The sequence below is a fragment of the Octopus sinensis genome, linkage group LG1 (genome assembly GCF_006345805.1).
Source record: "Octopus sinensis linkage group LG1, ASM634580v1, whole genome shotgun sequence".
Taxonomy (NCBI): Eukaryota; Metazoa; Mollusca; class Cephalopoda; order Octopoda; family Octopodidae; genus Octopus; species Octopus sinensis.
This window is the reverse complement of record NC_042997.1, coordinates 175,546,212-175,566,275: the sequence shown is the minus strand read 5'-3', so window position 1 is coordinate 175,566,275 and position 20,064 is coordinate 175,546,212. Positions and strand designations below refer to the sequence as shown.

Here is a 20,064-nt window from a genome sequence, read left to right as displayed (position 1 = left end):
ATTCAAAGCAATGGTACCAAGAGCACTCAGTATAAACCTCTGCCAAGGCAACACCAATGTCTTCTCAATTAGTCGGAGATGATTTTTAAAATGAGAATATCTGAAATAAACTCAACTGCTCTCACAAACGAGAATACTAAAAATGAACCTGACCACTCTCAAAAATTAAAAAAAAAACAACAAAAAAAGCGGAAAAATAATCTAGAATCTTTGTGTGTACCTGATTGATCCCAATGGTAATCATGGAATGTGAAAGTAGGTGTGCAGGCCGTGTTTGTAATGCTGTGCATGTATTGTCTGCAGTGGGAACAGGGACAGTTTTCTCTATGAAGGCCATTTTTAGTCTATCCACTGAGAGCTATCCCCTGAAATGCCTACAACATTTTAATGCAGATTTGAAAGAACAACAAGACTGAGAGCTGTATCACTTTGGCTTTATTTTACAAGTTGCAACAAAATAATTATTTACAAGTCTCTACAAACTTTGGAAATTTTGAACTTTTCAAACATGTTAATCTTTCTTACATTTGTTTAGAGATTCATTTTTTTTTTTTCCTTCTTTCAATTATTTAAAACCAGTTGTACATTATGAATACATTTTTTTCAAGACTGATCCAGAATGACATTTAGTTTTCTAAGTTCCTCATAAATAAATAATATTTAGAAAAAAAACAAACAATTTGTGAAGTTGTCAAAAACAACAAAATTATATTTAAAAATTACCAAGGTTTTTGGTGGGATGAACATATCTAATAGTAGTAATAATAATAAACGAGGGTAGTGGGGTGGAATTTAATTTTCACAATTCATTGTTTTAAAGAAATATTACTCCAGCATTGATGAAGATGGAACAGTTTAATTAATGCTGTTACTTTAACATTTATTTCAGTTTAACATCAATTGGCACAATGTCAGATATTTCAGTATGTCTATGAATGTCATTATCTCATTCTGAAATTTAATGCTTTGGAAATATAAAGAATTGAATGAATAACATTGAGTTAACAGGAAGACTTGTATGCTGAGAACTAAGTTTACTTTTTTTTTTTTTTTGACTGGTTAAAATTTGCTAGTCAACTAATAATAGGTTAGAACATTATTTTAAAATAAAAAAAATTTAACATTGCAGCAGATTAAGTTTCTCCCTCTACTCCCCCAATCATAGCTAATGAGCTGAAAAGCAGCAAAATAATCTGAAAACAAGATGTTTTATATCCAAATGAATTATCAGTAATTATGTGCATATTTATAAACATCTAATATGTTTGTATGTAACAAATATAACTTCCAAATTTTAATCTTTTTCCAGTTTGAACAATAAACCAGTTTTGTTTTATGATCAGAAACAGTTACAACACATGAAAACCATTTCAATTTGGTGAAAGGCAAAAACTGACCTGTTGTTACTGCAATCTGCAGGTTTGTGGGAAAAAAAACCCCACTGCAGAAGGTTGCCAATGATTGGCAACAAAACATCGGCTGCTTTAGGTTTATTGGGTACTTCTAGAAAACAAGCTATGTATGTATATGTTATAACAAGGTAAATGAAAAGTATGGTATTTATGCTAAAATAAGCTTTTAGACTGCTTGGCTGTCACCATGCACAATGCAAGTGATAATATTGACTTTTAAGGACAGTATATCAGTTAAGACCATTCTCTATAATGGTATGCTGAATACATTAAACTGGTAGAGGCTTAAAGATCCAATCTCATTGTGCAAAATACATTCTCAAACAACTAATCTGTATGCCCTCTGGAGCCTACCTTTTTTCTATAACTTGATCTAGGGGTTGCCAATGAATATTCCTTAAGAGTCATAAAATAACATCCCCGCTACCCATTTTAAAATTCTCATAGTTGAGACAAAGGAAGTATACAATAATGCTTCATCATTTAACGTCTGTCTTCCATGCTGGCAGTAGTTAAATAACTTAAGGAAGATGGCTGCACTCTGATATAATACATTGATGACAACTGAACTGTCAAAGGATCGGATTTTCAACAGCAGTTCCTCCCAACAATTTCCCCCACTTATCAATTTTCAGTTTTCTTCCCATATAAAGGAACATAATTTAACAACTTTTAGAGAAAAAAAAAAAAAATTCGTTGTAAAATTCAGTTGCCAGATTGTCTGCCTTCTGGCTGAAAAAGAACCCAGAATGCTGTTTTGTCAACAAATATGGAAGACATTTCTTCTATACTGAAACTAAGAGTGAAAAAAAAAAAAAATCATCCATTTTTTTTCTTCTCTTTTTGCTATATTTTATGATTTTTAAAGACAACAACTGTTTACATTTTTTTTTCCTAAATGTTTCATGATATATACATTTTTTTTTAATTCAGGAAAACAAAGGCCTGTATAAGGTTATTTGAATGCTACTTTAAAAAAAAAAAAAAAAAAAAAAAAACCCTAAATAACATCTTTTTTTTTTTTAGAATGTCAAATTCCAGAATATTCACAACAAATTATTGGTCTGTACATAATGTGACATGTAACTCGTCTTTTTACATCTTTGAAATATTGAAATTTACAGAAGTAGTTTGTTTAATACAGCAGGAGATACTGAGTTACTTCAAGAAATTATAAGTTGGATTTAGTACAGCTTACATTTATATTATTTTTAGTAAATAAGTTCATTTTACAATTATACATGTTTTTTAACATCCATATGTGAGTGCAGAAGCCAGTGTATATAGATTACAAGAATTTATGTACATTTGACAAAAAAAAAAAAAAATCACATTTTCTGTATCAACTAATTTCATTGATATTTAAATGATGATGACAGGGTGAAAATAAAACCAATCTCATATACGGCCTGATAACAATCAAATGAAAAGCTATACAGGCAGTAAAACAATGTCTCAATACTTGAGCATTGATTGATAAACTAGATATTCTATGTTCAAATCCTGTCAAATGTTTACATCACTTTTTATCAGATCATTAAAGGGCTAAGATCAAGTCCAGCTTGTCAGATATTAAAAACAATACAATAAATAAAATTAAGAATATTAGTGACAAGCTAAAAAAAAAAAAAAAATGTTGGGATAATTTTATAAGTTGGTAATCAGAATAAGGAAAGTGCCCATGAACTTTGTAGGCTTTCCAGTTTGGTAAGATTGAATCCCAGAATTGGAAATAATTAAGTGAACTTTACTAAAGGCATCTAAGAATCAGGTAATGTTGCTAAACTGAGTGCTATGTTAGGCCTGCTGTATAATTTGTATATTTTGTTCAATAATTTATGCATTAAAGAAATGGTTTTTAACCTTGACACATGACATACGTAAAAAGAATATGAACAAAAGTGCCACTGTTGATTTTTGAAATTAATCTAACATTTCATAAGACATTTATACAAGGAATTTTTTTTTTTTTTGTGACTAGGTAGAATTCTAATTTTTGTAAGGAAGAGGTATGGTTGATTGAACTGGGTAAAAAACATCTTACTGGTACTTATTTCATTAACCTCAGGGATGTTAAGAAAGACACAGTCTTCAGTTCAAAATATGAATAAAATAAAAATAGATGCTGTAAAGCATTCAGTGTGGTGCTTTATAGCTTTAGATAACTCCATCACCCAGAAATTTTATATTTAAAAAACAAAAAAATATGAAAAGAGAAAAAAAAAAACAATGTAAGAATAGAGTATTTTGGTGATATTGTTTTGTAAAAGTTTAAAATCAGAGCCCAGCTTATTTCAAACTGCAATTATAAATTCAATGATTTTTGTTCGATTTTTAAAATATTTATACATTTTTTTTTCTTTACAACAAATCTCTTTCATCAAAGCAGGGATTTTTGAATTAATAAATCAGTTGAATTAATACACAAATGATTGAGTATAAAAAAAACACAAAACAAAGTGCAAAAAAAAAAAAAAGGGGTCAACTACTTTTTCAAGATCCTGCCAGCCAATAAGGCTGATAAAATAAGTATACATAATTTAAATGTTTGTATATTACAATTAATACAATCAACAATGTACAGATGAATATGTGTATGTCTATGAATGATTACTAGAAAGAAAAAACACGTTTGTGTGTGTTGATATATACTGGAAAATCGTTTTGGGGTTATTTTAACTGAATGGCACTTAGTTTTCCTGTTGATACACACACACACACACACACATATATACTTCCAAGAAATATATGTCAATAGATACCTAAATATGTTGTGCAAGGAGGTCATTTATACATATGTAAGTAAACTTGGTATTTAAAGGCTGAATAAACAGACCAAAACATAGTATGCAAAGTTCATATTATATGTTATTTGAAAGACTGTATAGCATTTAGACTTATTCATATCATTTAACCCTTTGGCTTTTAAACTGGCTCTAAAATTCTACATGTTTTATGTTCAAACTGACCAGATCCAACCTCTCACGCCTACCCTACAATGTCAATCCCAAAATATACAATCACATCATCAAAATAACAAAGCTATGGGATAAAGCATGATTAATTCCATGATGTGAATAAATAAGCATTACATTTGACAGAATAATCTGAACATTAAAAGGTTAAAGGATCGTCTAATAAATAGTCTGAAACATGGTATAACAAAAGGTAAAATTTTATGTAGACCTAAATATGATATGCTTATGGCTGTACGATATATCTATGTTTAACAGTCTAAAGAAATTATAATACATGCAAAAGCTACATGGTATCCATAGAAAAATTAGCTATGGAAGCAAAACTGACAATGACTATGATTGCACATGCTTTGGCATGTAAAATCAAATGTCCTTGTCCACCTAGCTTTCAAGAATACACACCAAGTTTTCTGAAATGTTATCCATGGAGATTTAACTGCTTTGCATAACGAAACTGGCATTAAGGCATCAGCCCTTACGAGGCCCTTGGTATTCTAGGAATCGTTTACATTTATTTTACTTTCCTTAGATTTTGCCTTTGGATGTCAATCTTTATGTCTTCTTGTTTAACATCAAACCGTATACTTACAATCATACAGTCACTGTCAAGTTCCATAACTAATTTCCATGTGAATATCATGTAGTCTTTTAAATACATGTTAGTCTACACATTAAAGCATGTAGAATCAATTATATTGTTCAAATACATAACTAAATGTATATAGTAAACTTGACCTCAAGAGCTCAGAGTTGTCAATACTTCAGTTCCATATTCAGTCGACTATTTGATCTTATAAAGATTCTTAATTATAGATGCCTATATTAGAATGATAGAAAATATGCCTTACATATATATGTGTGTGTGTGTGTGTGTGTATAGCTAAGTTAACAATTATTGTAAAGGCCTTTATTGGTGGGAGGATTTGGGTTTCAATTAGGGAATAGGTGGGTATTCAACAGTAAAGTAAGGGTGCCATTTTCTAAATGAAATGTTAATAACAAATGAGCAACAGTATAGATTAAAGATTCAACAACCAAAAACTGACATAAAAAGTCTCTCTCTCTCTCTCACTTTTCTCACATTCGCATCCACCCCAAAACACTTTTTTCTAACTATTTCACTTTGTATTTTTCTAAGTTTTTTGTCTTTAGATGTTATGTTATTAAATGAAATACTGTACTAATTTTTACCTTACAAGAAAAAAAAATTCAATTGTATGTAAATACAATTAGTTAGGATTGTATTTACACCAGCTAAAGTTTATTCCACAAAATAAGTGATATTTTATATATATATAAATCTACCTGTCTGTCTGTCTGTCTATCGATGCATACACACACATGCACACATACTTATATTACAAACATGTATGACATTATCCAGCTTGCTGGCTTGTATGAACCAATCGTAATTTTTAGCCTGGAAATTGTTTCACATTGCCCATAGGTGCTGAGACTGCTACAAGGTAATAATAGCCATTATTTTGAAGTGTCCCTTGCTTCACTGGCTCTAGAAGAGGAATGAATTAAGCACGTCTCAAAATACATTCCTTTTTGCAAAGGCAATAAAGTGGCTCTTTACTGTATAGTTACACCAGTCAAAAAGTCATTGGCATACTTTCACTATAGTATTGCTCATAGGAGAAAATGGTTAACACCTTTGCAATATCTTTGTCTTATTCCTGCAGAAAGAACAGAAAATTAGTATTTCACCCTATAAGACTAGGTTCAAGTAAAGAGAAGTCCTAAAGGAAAAAATAACAGATATTATTGCTTAGAATGCAGTACAAGCTGGTATCAAGACAAAGTTCTGATGACCTGTTAGTACTAACAAGTGCATAGCAAACACATTACTGTGCCTGCTTGGTCTGCTGTGTTTGTTAGATTGGGCAATTAACTTTGGTTGTGATATATATATGTATATATATCTTCATTTACTTAAAACTGAGGCTTCATTCTGCCACTATTCCGTCTGCTATGATGTGATACTCATAGCAGGGAAACTCAGAGTAGTGAGAGAGTGAAGTCACACTTTCAAATAAATTTTAAAATCTTCTTTTGATAAGGAGTACATTTTTCTTTCATTTGTACACGAACATATAAACACACATACATACACTTCTATATGTAAACAATCACCAATAATGTTTCATTTAATTCATCAACTATCCACAAGGTATTCAGAAGGTGATGTTTACTATAAAATTCAGAATATACACTGTAGAGAAATATGGGAATATATCAGAACATATATACAACTTCTGAAGTGTAACATACTCACAAAATACAGACATATTATCCATGCATACTATTATACATCACATTCACTGCAATACTGACATGAAGATACAAATGTAAAACATTTACAATATGACATCGAGTTAAAACATAATTAATAATTAACAATTAAAATGGTCTTCAAAAAGAAAAGTATACAAACTAATAATTTTCTTCTGAAATAGCTTTCAACAAATACCAGCAGGTATAAAAATGCTTTAAACATTAAAAAAAAAAAATCTTGATGAGGAAGATGTAGCTGTGTTTGGTTTGGAATTACCAGTTAACTGCTGGTTTTGGGGAACAGTATAAATAAAGCTGATATGAAGAGTGAAAAGTTATATTGTTTCCTTTTTTTTTTTGTTTTCATGTCGCTTCACATAATAAATATCTTGTATAGGAAAAGAAAATGTCTTGATTTACATCAGAACTTCCATTATTTTTTTGAATAATTTCATACTCTTTTTTTCTTTTGCAGGTAGTAGTAGTAGTAATAGTGGTGGTTGTTGCATTTTGTGTAAATCTACAGGTCTAGGCACTAAGAGCTATTCACAGCTCTCTTTCAGATTTGGAACCCGTATAGTAGCCATTATTTTCTTGAGACAACTGACATGTTTTGTTCTGCTTTTCATTTCAAGCTTCATCAAACAGCCGATTTATCTTCTAATGACCTTTCAAAAGATTGTACAGTTTTCTCCAGGACAGCCAAGCTGTCATCTTCACCGGTAGTTTCATTGTTTTGTGATTCAGAGTCTGTATTGTTGGGGCTCAGGTCAAGAAAGCCATTCAAATGAGCTGAAGTGTCAGATTTGCCTTCAATAATTTCAGTTAATGTCCTGTTGAGTGTCTCAGAATCCATCAGCTCTCTCATTTCTTCATCATCTCCACCAACACTCATGAAACTACCAACCATAGTAGCAGTTTCTAAACCTTTTCCATGGTCCATTTTTAGTTGCAATACCTGTAGAATTGAAATAGAACAAAAATGAATGAAAGAAAATAGAATGAATTAGTGAGAGTTTGCCTAATTTAAAATAGGTAAGCACTCACATTCCATAGTGGATAGCAAGTAAGAAGTCTGTTCAATTGTAAAATTAGGAATGAAAAATTCACATGCAAATATATAAATTTGGAGAAAAAGAACCCATGTAAGCTGTTGTGGTAAACCTTAATGATAAGGTAGGATAGATGTGAGGTTAAGTGGCTGCACAACTAAAACTTATCTGATTTTCCCCAACTCTAGGCCTTGAGTAATATCCCTCCGCTTCTAAAGAATCATTCAAAGCACAAAAGAAACGAATAAAAATTTTCTCATGTATTTGTTTTGCAAGATTCTTGGTGTTAAACTATGTGTTGAAACAGATATTGCTATATTTGGGAATTGCCATTTGTTTAGGCATGTGGCTTAGTGGTTATGGTGTCAGCATCATGATCGTAAGATTGTGGTTTCGATATCTGGACCAGGCGACGCGTTGTGTTCTTGAGCAAAACACTTTATTTCATGTTGCTCCAGTCCACTCAGCTGGCAAAAATGAGTAATCCTGCGATGAAGTGGTGTCCCATCAAGCTGGGGAACACATACGCCATGGAAACCGGGCCCATGAGCCTGGCTAGGTTTTAAAAGGGTGCATTTATTTATTATTAATAAGCATACACATAATTTATTTGACCATTATTATTATTATTAGTTTATTTGTCAGAGTTTTTTGTCACATTCCTGTGACCTCTTCAATGACTTTATGTTCCTTGTGTCTCCTCTTCTCTCTGGTCTTGTCCTGTCTATTCCATTTTGTCTTTCTGTGGTATGAATCACTATTGGTGTATGCATTTACAACGTCTGCATGTGTATCTTGAGTGCGTGTATATGGGTTTGTACATTACACTGTTAGTACCTGTGTCTTTTATTTGTTTATTTTTTTCGCATTCTGGGTGTGTGCGTGTGGAGAAGGGGGGATGTGAGGATAAACAAATTATTTTAAACAGATCCTTATGCAAACAACGAAAATAGCAAAACCATCTCATCCACTTTTCTATTTGCTATTTCTGTTAATAACGATGACATGGAACAGAATTGCAACAATAATTTTAAAAAAAGGGAGACAACTTCAATACTTTGCATTTTAGACTTACCTCATCCTGAAGATCATAGATTTTGTTCTCTAAGTCTTGCGTTCCTCCTTTTACCATCAGTTGTCTGGATGTTATCAGTTCAGCTTTCTGCATGGAGAAAAAACATAAATCATCGTTTAGCTTTACTTCAATAATGTAAACTAAGCAATTTCTATTTCTGTTATTCTTGTATCTGAAAACTCAGAAAAGGGAAGTTCTAAGCTTTTTAAAGTAAGTCTGATTGATTCAGTCATCTTCCCTGACCTCCCTATATATATATATATATATATATATATATATATATATATATATATATATATATATATATATATATAATGAGCTACATAAAAAGTATAGATCTAGTGCATGAGATTTAGTATGCAAGATAAAACCAATGTTTAACACTGGTTTCATAGACCAAGCATATAGGAAATAAATCATACGCTGGCTATAATGTCACAACAAGATACGTATTATCACCTATTTATTCTCTATTGAAGGATATAGAGTTAAAAATTTCAGTGAAGTGGCACAACAACATCTATGTGAATTTCAACACAAGACACATAAGTTAGTAATCCAATAACATATCGACAAAGTCACCTGGGCCAGAAAATGATTCAATATATCAAGTCCACTCTACAAAGTGGTTGGCATTTGGAAGTTTGGAAGGGCATCCAACTGTAAAACCTTGCCAAAACCGACCTTGCTTGTGCTGGGGCCACATAAAAAGTACTAGGTCCACTCTGTGGAGTGGTTGGTGTTAGGAAGGGTATCCAGCCATAAAAAACCCTGCCAAAACAGACACAGTAGCCTGGGGTAGTCTTCTAGCTCGCTGGCTCCTGTCAAACTGTCCAACTCATGTCTGCATGAAAGGCGGATGTTAAACAATGATGATGATAATGATATTTACATACTAAAGGCATCACACTAATTATCGAAACAGTATGAGTTGACTATGATAAAGAAAGCAAGAAAATTGTTAAAGAATTTCTAATTAAACCTTAACAAAAAATCAGAGTCTTTAGTCAGATCTAGTGATACTATTCTCTCTACCTCTAAAAAGTAATAAGATAAATATGTGCGCTTATGTGTGCATGTGTATATATACAGAGCTCACTTGGCCAGCACATAGTCTCAACTTATATTTCACTATATGGCACTTCAGACAAGTGTTTTCTACTTTAGCCACAGCACTGTGAATTAGTGGTGTTCCAATTGTGACCATCTCAAACTTTCATTAGTCATAATACATCATGGATCACACAACCCAATGTCAATTATTAATTATTATAGTAGAGTATCATTTAAAGAAGATTTGGCTGGAGTTGAGCAATCATATAACGTTTTGTTGTTTGCTTATCGTAATAGCTATTGCGGTTGTCTAACTCCAGGTTAGCCCTTATATAGAAAATGTATGATTGAAGGCATTCCAGCCAGGATAATCTCATCTTTTTCACCATTATCCAATGTGTTCACCACTTTTCAAGATGGTTTGAAGGTGCACCGGCTACTATTTCCAACAACTCAAGTGGCCATATAGCTGGTGGTACATCTAAAAATGTTTTCTTCAATGGTACTCATTTGAGTCAATATGTTACACTGTGTTAAATGAAATATAGCAGTGAATTCAACTACAAATGTACACAACGCTTACCTGTACTTCTAAATGAGCAATTTTTTGCTTCAGTTCTCCCACCATCTGTGCAGCCTCAGCTTCTTTAATTCTAAACATCATGAGATCTTCTTTTCGCTATAAAACAACAGTGAAACATAAATCTATATGTTACAATAACAGTAAAATATAATTCTACATATTGTTTAACCAGCTAGATATAGTAGAAATAGCTATCATATCTCTCTCATATCACACCCTATCATCTTGAAAAATGGACACCATGGTTAATGTAGTCATGGATATACAACCTCAAAAAAAAGTATATAAAAATAAAAATAATAACAACAATAATAATAATAAATTCGATGACTGGCATCCGTGCTAGCAGGGTGCAAAGAGCACCATACGAGTGTGATCATTGACAGAGCGGCTAACTGGCTTCCGTGCCAGTGGCACATAAAAAGGCACCATTTGAATGTGATCATTACCAGCGTCGCCTTACTGGCACTTGTGCCTGTGCTAGTAGGGTGCCAAGAGCGCCATCCAAGCGTGATCAATGCCAGAGCGGCTAACTGGCACCAATTGAGCGTGATCGTTACCAGCATCACCTTACTGGCACCTGTGCCGGTGGAATGTGTGAAAAGATTTGAGCAAGGTCATTGCCAGTACCGCCTGACTGGCCACCATGCCGGTGGCACGTAAAAAGCACCCACTACACTCTCGGAGTGGTTGGCGTTAGGAAGGGCATCCAGCTGTAGAAACTCTGCCGGATCAAGATTGGAGCCTGGTGCAGCCATCTGGTTCGCCAGCCCTCAGTTAAAATCGCTCAACCCATGCTAGCATGGAAAGTGGACGTTAAACGATGATGATGATGATGAATAAAAAATAAAGCTACAATTCCTTTAGTCATAAGTCTGCTTTTTCAAGCAATGACAGCAACAAAAGTTATCTGTAAACATCTAGATTAGTAGTTCTTAAAATTTATGTGCAATAAATTGTTTATCTTTCCACAGTACACAAAATAGTTTAACCCTTTCATTACCGTATTTATTTTGAGATGCTCTGTGTTTCTTTCAATTACTTTAAATGTAACAAAGAATTTAGTAAAATAACTTAGTTATCATTCAGCTAGTGTTGGGAACATAAATTGTGACTAAGGTTTGGTGGAAGATTTGAATTCAAAACTTATGAAAACAAGACATTTGTACTCAGAGCCAGAGCCAGTTTCAGCCGGGTTGGTAATGAAAGGGTTAACAGTTTTTATATAATTCCTAATATTTAATCATAAAAATATAATGGCATTTTTTTTTAAACATTGAATGGCTATAAAGGTTCAGTAGAATAAAACAGGAATCTAAGGGGTTCATAGGCATAAAAAAAAAAGGGTTAATGTTTACCACTGATCTAAATTATCAAATCACAAGTTAAAGAGAAAAAAAAAAGATTCTACTCACTTCTGATGCAAGATTATCCCCTTCTCTCTTCAGATCTTTGATACTTAATTGTAACATCTTTTCTTTATCTTCTTCTTCTAGAATCTTCTCTTTCAACAGTTTGTTCTCTCCATCCATCCTTTTGATTTGGTTGGTACAAATTTGATTCTGCAGTGAAATGAAAAGACAAACAGATAACAACAACAGCTACACTAACTCAATAGAATTATTATGGTCAATCAAGTAATTTGGAGTTGTCATTAATCTCTGGTGAGTAGAGAGCAGCTATTTTCTATATTGGAAATCAGATCAACTAAGGCTAGCTAACAACAACAGCTACACTAACTCAATAGAATTATTATGGTCAATCAAGTAATTTGGAGTTGTCATTAATCTCTGGTGAGTAGAGAGCAGCTATTTTCTATATTGGAAATCAGATCAACTAAGGCTAGCTATAAAACACATAACATGCATTGGCATTGGATAAAACTGGCTCAAAGATTACTCCAAAATGGGCAACTCATTCTTTAACCCTTTAGTTTTCTGATTATTCTATCAAACATAATGCTTATTGATTCACATTGATTTGAATTAATCATGCATTATCTCAAGTCTTCAAGATCTTGATGGTGTAATTACCTAATGTAGAATAACATTGTAGGGTAGGTGTGAGAGCCTGGATCTGGTCAGTTTGAAGATAAAACAGATTAAATATTTTGGCCGGATATGGCCGGTTTAACTACTAAAGGGTTAAAGTGGATAATGACAGTGACTATAATAAAAATGATCTATTACATTGGTACAATGCTCAGATTTGTAGGTAAGGTGGGACAGAGTTATAAATGTGGAATCCATTCAATTGATGTAATTTTTTCTCAAGGAATATCTGTAGTATTGAGTAATTTGTCAGGAATTATTATGATGGCTTCACTTTTGTTTCTTTTACTTTTACTTGTTTCAGTCATTTGACTGCGGCCATGCTGGAGCACCAACTTTAGTCGAGCAAATTGACCCCAGGACTTATTCTTTGTAAGCCTAGTACTTATTCTATCGGTCTCTTTTGCCTAACCACTAAGTTACGGGGACGTAAACACATCCACACACATACATATATACAACGGGCTTCTTTCAGTTTCTGTCTACCAAATCCACTCACAAGGCATTGGTTGGCCTGAGGCTATAGTAGAAGACATCTGCCCAAGGTGTCATGCAGTGGGAATGAACCTGGAACCATGTGGTTGGTAAGCAAGCTACTTACCACACAGCCACTCCTGCACCTATGTGCCAACTTATTCAACTATAGCTCATTACTTTGATTTAAGAATAGTTCTGATCATTGTTTAGATATTTCCTATTACAACTGATATTTTCCTGAGCTAATCTTATGAAAGCTGATCTAATCTAAAAGGACTTGAAAATTAGCAAGCATCAACTTCATTTGTGCAAGTTTAAAATGACAAACATGATGGCTGCATGTATCAAACAGGAATGTAAATTTGTTTATTAAATCAGCTTGCTTGATGGTTTCTTACAGTTATTCAATCAACAAACCAGCCATGTATGTGGAAGCTTATGACACAGGTGTACACTATACTTCAGGCATGTATCAGTTGTAGTTGCTGTGTTGTTTGAATACGTTTTGCTCTTGAATCCAGTTCTTTCCTTTACTACCCACAAGGAGCTAAACGCAGATTGGACAAACAAGGACAGACAAACGGATTAAGTCGATTACATCGACCCCAGTGCGTCACTGGTACTTAATTTATTAACCCCAAAAGGATGACAGGCAAAATCGACCTCGGCGGAATTTGAACTCAGAATGTAGTGGCAGACAAAATACCGCTAAGCATTTCGCCCGGCATGCTAACGTTTCTGCCAGCTTGCTATTTCTTGAGCAACCACATGACTTCTTGAGTTAAGGGTTGTCTACTGAGTGTAGTGCAACAGCATTGCCTACAAAGTCTTGTGGTTCAACTGAGTAAGGTATACTGAGTAAAGTGTAGAGTACTGAGTGTGATGTAGTATATTAGGTGAAGTTTGATGTATACAATGTGGTACAGTGCAGTAAATGTATACGAGTTCCAGGAGTGAATGAAGTGTGTTGAGAGGTGAATACACATACTTTAGAGCACCAAGCAGTTTGCAGAAGAGAGATGCACCCAAATAACTAATGGTGAAATATGCACACGTCAGTGGTAAAGGAGAAGCTTCACTAAAACATTTTCCCCATCTCTAGAACCACCACAGGTAGTATTACTCACCACTTCCAAATCACCATTATAAATCAGTATAAGTATTTTGAAGTTAACCTTGGTAATAAAAATAAGAAAAAAAACAAACAATGAAACACTTGGTTCAACTAATTTATATTACTCTTTCTCCCCCCTCTTCATATGCAATATTACTCCTACTTCGTTCAGTTTATTTACTCGTTTTATCCTTTTACTTGTTTCAGTCATTTGACCGTGGCCATGCTGGAGCACCGCCTTTAGTCGAGCAAATCAACCCCAGGACTTATTCTTTGTTAGCCTAGTACTTATTCTATCGGTCTCTTTTGCCGAACCGCTAAGTAACGGGGACATAAACATACCTCCATCGGTTGTCAAGCAATGCTAGGGGGACAAATACAGACACACAAACACACACACGCATATATATACATATATACGACGGGCTTCTTTCAGTTTCCGTCTACCAAATCTACTCACAATGTTATTGTTGGCCTGAGGCAATAGTAGAAGACACTTGCCCAAGGTGCCACGCAGTGGGACTGAACCCAGAACCATGTGGTTCATAAGCAAGCTACTTACCACACAGCCACTCCTATGCCTTTTTAATCCATTTAATCTTTATTTATACCAGTCATAAGCAAACAGTGGCATGTGGGATTTTCTGAATGGCATGCCTAATGAAAAATTACCATGAATTTTTTTTTTCTTTTTGTAGTGCAGCCCATTTTATGATGAAGTATGTCTCAGGTGACTTGCTTCTTGAAAACAGTTGGCCATGCTTTATTTAGACCATGAAAACTGTCACTTGTGCTTTTGAATTCTACATTGCTGGTTATCATCCATGACCACCTGATTCTCCAGTCTTTTCTCTACAAGCCTGGTGAGTCTTATTTCATAAAACTCTACATTTGAAACATTTTTTCTAAGACCTTATTCTCAATTGAAGTCTTTCAACCTATGCAAAACATCAGCCAAATCTTGCTCAAACTATATTGGGTAATGTAGTATGAGATGTGAGTGGAGAAAATCCCCCAGATGAAATGGCCATGGCTAGAATGCTTGATCACATGTCTGCTTAATCAGAGTTGACATGCAGTTAGATAGCAAGAACAACCTGTAGAAATTCAGGCTAAACATCAACCTCACGAATGTAGTGGATAGACCTGCAAAGTTTATGAGGACTGCAAACACTTACTTGAACTAAAATGTGTGTGTATACACACATACACATTGTATTGTCATTTGGTTACCTGAGAGTCATTTGATTACAATACTTTTTTTTTTTACCTGGTCATGATTCACCATGATTTATACAGTAGATCAACTTTCTGATAATTAACTATAATAAAACTATTGTTAAGACTTGCTGTGAGTGAGATATACATCTCTCTGGTGCCAGAGAACAGATGAGAAGAAACAATGTAGGACATAGAAGTCTTTTCAGACATTCCTAGTGTTGGTGCCACAATAAAATGCCCCAAGTACACTCTGTAAAATTGTTAGTGAAAGGACAGAGACCCTGTAGGATAGTGAGGACTGGACTTCCTAGAGACAAGATAATCTTCCTAATGCTGTGCTATGATAAAATGCACCCAGTGCACTCTGTAAAGTAGTTAGCAATAGGAAAGGCATCCAGTTGTAGAAGCCATACCCCCAACATATAATGTAAAAGTAAGACGTTGTTCTGATCCCTCTAGGGAGGAAGTAACCTCAAATAAGATCCTGTCCAACACATGCCAGCATAGAAAAGCTGATAATGATAATGATGTTTTAAATAACAGATTGAGCAGTATTGATTGTTTTGTAATGGTTAACATGCTTGCAGGCGAAGGATGTGTGGTTACAATACCATCAAAGCAGTTGTGTGAGATGATTAGCAATAAACATAATTCACCAATACAAATACTGATAGCTGACTTATTCCATTTTTAATATATACAAACTGACCTTTAGATGAAAACTTGTCATCAACTAATATATCCATTACTAAAATAGAAAAGAACTTTCTAGAAGCATGCTACCATGTTTTCTAGAAATAAAACCTTAATTTGGCTTTGTTTTTATTCTTCTGGTATTGGTAAAATAGGAAGCAGTCAAAAATTCTTGGGTCAATTTAAGCTGCTGTACCACCTCAATATTCCAAAATTGTGTGGCCTGAAGTCAGAAATCAATATTAAAGTGGCCAAACAGGTTCAAATTCCACTGGAGTGACTTCTAATTTTCCTCCCACTGGGGTAAGTTGAAGTAAGCAGCCTTGTGTGAATGTAGTTAGAATTCAATATTACTGGAAAGGTTTTAAAGTCTAAGAAATTTTCCAAGAAATTCATACATAAGATGTTTGAAGAAGAATTAATCTTAACCTATAGGTGTAGGAGTGGCTGTGTGGTAAGTAGCTTGCTTACCAACCACATGGTTTTGGGTTCAGTCCCACTGCATGGCACCTTGGGCAAGTGTCTTCTACTATAGCCTCGGGCCAACCAAAGCCTTGTGAGTGGATCTGGTAGATGGAAACTGAAAGAAGCCTGTCGTATATATGTATATGTGTGTGTGTTTGTGTATGTCCCCACAACATCGCTTGGCAACTGATGCTGGTGTGTTTACGTCCCTGTAACTTAGCGGTTCGGCAAAAGAGACCGATAGAATAAGTACTAGGCTTACAAAGAATAAGTCCTGGGGTCGATTTGCTCAACTAAAGGTGGTGCTCCAGCATGGCCACAGTCAAATGACTTAAACAAATAAAAGAGTACAGGGAAGATTAAATTTTCTTCATCTGCTCAGATTTACAGTTGATGAGGATAACAAGTTTTAGCTGATTGAGTTGATCAAGTGCTGGCTCAAGTGTTAATAATGATCCAATCTACTACGCAGTAAATAGGTGTAAGGGTAAAAGCATAAGCAGTTGGGACATTATATAACTGACTGACTTTTTTATGCTTTTAATGCTGAGTTCAGCAACACTACTGATATATTATATGCTGTCCAAAGGACCAGTCATTATGTAGTTAGTACCTTGGAAAGAGTAATAAGCACCTGTACTTTGTGATGACTTCTGACTTTCTTACTGTTGTTGGATGCCAGGTAGCAGTTCAATTTTTTTCTTTTTTTAAAGTTTCAAATGAAGAAAAGAACTCATTAAAGAGTTGATGCTGACTACAAAATGTAATCTACAAGATACAGTCATATGTTTTAAGACTCATCTTAGAATCTTCTTAAAAAACTACTTAACTGAATTGAAAAGGTAAGTAGGCTTTAGTAGAACTTCTAGCTGCAAGTAAACAAAAAATGCCTCTATCACTATGGTGTCACTGTTCCTTTCTTATCTCCCTGTCTCTCATTACTCTTGTTGCATCCAACCTGCCCTCTAACCCCACATTAATCTCTATACCCAATCCTTTCTCCCTAAATTAACATCCCTCTGGAATCTACCCTAACCCTGCATGTCTTTCCTACTGCCCCTCTTTCCAGAATTAACAAGTGTGAAAAAAAAAAAAAGAAAAAAAGCAAAGTAAAAAGGCAAAGATGACACTGCATGCATCAAAATAGGGACACACTATTGATTATTGTAAAAGATCCCATATCCAGAAGAATGAAAGTTTTCACACACTAATTGTCGGTCTCTCTGCAGCAACCACCACCAAACCTTTTGATCATATTTCATTGCTGTCATCATAACATTCACTTTTCCATGCTTGCATGGGTCGGATTATGTTTGTTGAGGCAGATTTTCTGCAGGTGGATGCTCTTTCTGTTGCCAACCAAGATAATATTCTCCCAAATGTGTGTGTGTATATATATATATATATATAAAATGAGATAGGGGTTGAAAAATTCGACCCACCATGGGATAACATATATCCAATATACTGCTAGATAGGTACCCAACAAGACTAATACATAGATGTTAAAAATTGCCAAGCAATTAGTTCATCTATTGTATTATATGGGCAAAGGTAATAATATTACCGTAAATTAATACTACAAAATTAGAAAATGGAGAAACATACTTAAATCAATAAAACATCAACTAACAGATGATACCCAATCAATACTTTATTACACCATTACATATCAATAAAGTATTGATTGGGTATCATCTGTTAGTTGATGTTTTATTGATTTAAGTATGTTTCTCCATTTTCTAATTTTGTAGTATATATATATATATATATATATTCTATTCCTGAGCGCCATACTAATACAATTGTTTGTTTGTACTCCACCTGCCTTCGTCTTTTGTTTATTTTTGTAAACCTTCCCATTATATATATATATATATATATACATATATTCACATACATTCAGTAACAAATTCAGTTTCCGTAATAAATTTAGCCTGAGAATAGGAGTCCATCAAGATTCAATCCTCAGTCCCCTTCTATTCAATATAGTCCTATAGTCCATCCTGGAGGAATTTAAGATTGGTTGCCCATGGGATCTCTAACTAGTTAATGATGTGGTTCTTCTTTCTGAACCTATAGTGAAATTACCCAGGCATGGAAGTTAAACTTAATATCAAGAGGACTCAAGGAAAATTTAGTGAAGATTAAAGTGATGCTATGCAGGAAAGAAGACAAGACTCCTGTATCATAAGGGAAATAACTTTGCCCAACAGGCAGAAAAGGTATAGGTATAAGCTCCTTATGTTGTCCACCAGAAATAGACTCTCTTAAGTGCCCTGCTGGTTTGATAGTTGATGGCTTCTGTTACCTAGGTGGTAGCATAGTCTGCAGGAGAGGCAGTTGCTCAGAAAGTACAGTAGCCAAGGCAAGAATGGGTTGAAAAAAAAGCATAAGGAGGTACCTATTTCTTTACTACCCACAAGGAGCTAAACACAGAGGGGACAAACAAGGACAAACAAATGGATTAAGTCGATTATATTGACCCCAGTGCATAACTGGTACTTAATTTATCGACCCTGAAAGGATGAAAGGTAAAGTCGGCCTAGGCGGAATTTGAACTCAGAATGTAACGGCAAATTAAATACTGCTATGCATTTCACTTGGCATGCTAACGTTTCTGCCAGCTTGCCACCTTACTGTAAGGAGATACCATTATTACAGACAACAAAGGGCTTCTGCCTGAAAGTGAACTGCAGACTGCATGACACCTGTGTCAAAACAAAGAGGCTACAGACATGGATTTTAAAAACTATGATGCTGCATGATAGTGAGATGTGGGCCCTGAGTGCAGAGGATGTACAAAGAGCAGCAAGAAATAATTGTGTGTGTGTGCGTGTTTGAATCTATAAACATGATGGGACCTTTTTAGCTTCTGTGTACCAAATCCATTCACAGGCTTTGGTTGGCCTAGGGATATAGTAGAAAATAGCTGCCTAAGGTGCCACACAGTGGGACTGAACCCAAGAGCATATGGTTGGGATGCAAGCTTCCTAACCACGCAGCCACATCTACAGTTAGAAGTACTTACTATTTGCTAATGTAGACCATTACTGGTTTCCTACTATTCTAGTGGTTTTCTTGAGTCAGATCTTAGTAAAAAAACTTTCGAATCCATGCAGTCTGAGTATGACATGTCCACCTGGTTAACCCTTTTGTTACCATATTTCTGTTGAAATACATTACCTTGGTTCCAATTAATTTTGAAAATAACTTGGCCACTATTAAGCTGGTTTTTGGAACATAAAATGAAATTTAGATGATCTCTTTAAAAACAAGATATTTGTATAAAAGAAACAGCAGCAGTCTCAAGTAGGTTCATACCAAAGGGGGCTAAAAACCACAACCTATTGTCAATCACAACTGCCAACAAAGGAGCCTCTTTATGGTTGATGATATGCCAGAAACAACAACCAAATCTCCTTTATATCACATCTTTAAGGATGATATAAATTCAAATGTGTGTATGTATATATGTGTGTATGTATATATACAAAGTGCATTATGAAAGTTTTAAAACTTTTTCAGGAGAGACATTTATTAATTTTAAAGAAGTACAAAACCCTAAAATCCTTCAAAGTTGGGGATCCTCTGACTTCAATGCACTTGT

At 34.3% G+C, this 20,064-nt stretch overlaps 1 protein-coding gene across 4 annotated transcripts in view; it reads right to left on the bottom strand.

Annotated features, from left to right (window-relative positions):
- Positions 1–418: 418 nt before the first annotated feature.
- The window catches only part of LOC115216482 (EVI5-like protein), a 331,037-nt gene continuing 311,391 nt past the window's right edge, over positions 419–20,064 (bottom strand). For all 4 annotated transcript variants that reach the window (XM_029785910.2, XM_029785902.2, XM_029785918.2 and 1 more), the window contains 4 exons: positions 11,849–11,995; positions 10,434–10,529; positions 8,798–8,884; positions 419–7,628 (listed from right to left, as the gene is read on the bottom strand). In XM_029785910.2, the coding sequence (XP_029641770.1) occupies positions 7,311–7,628; positions 8,798–8,884; positions 10,434–10,529; positions 11,849–11,995 (648 nt within the window). In that variant the 3' untranslated portion in view covers positions 419–7,310. The remainder of the gene's footprint in view (positions 7,629–8,797; positions 8,885–10,433; positions 10,530–11,848; positions 11,996–20,064) is intronic.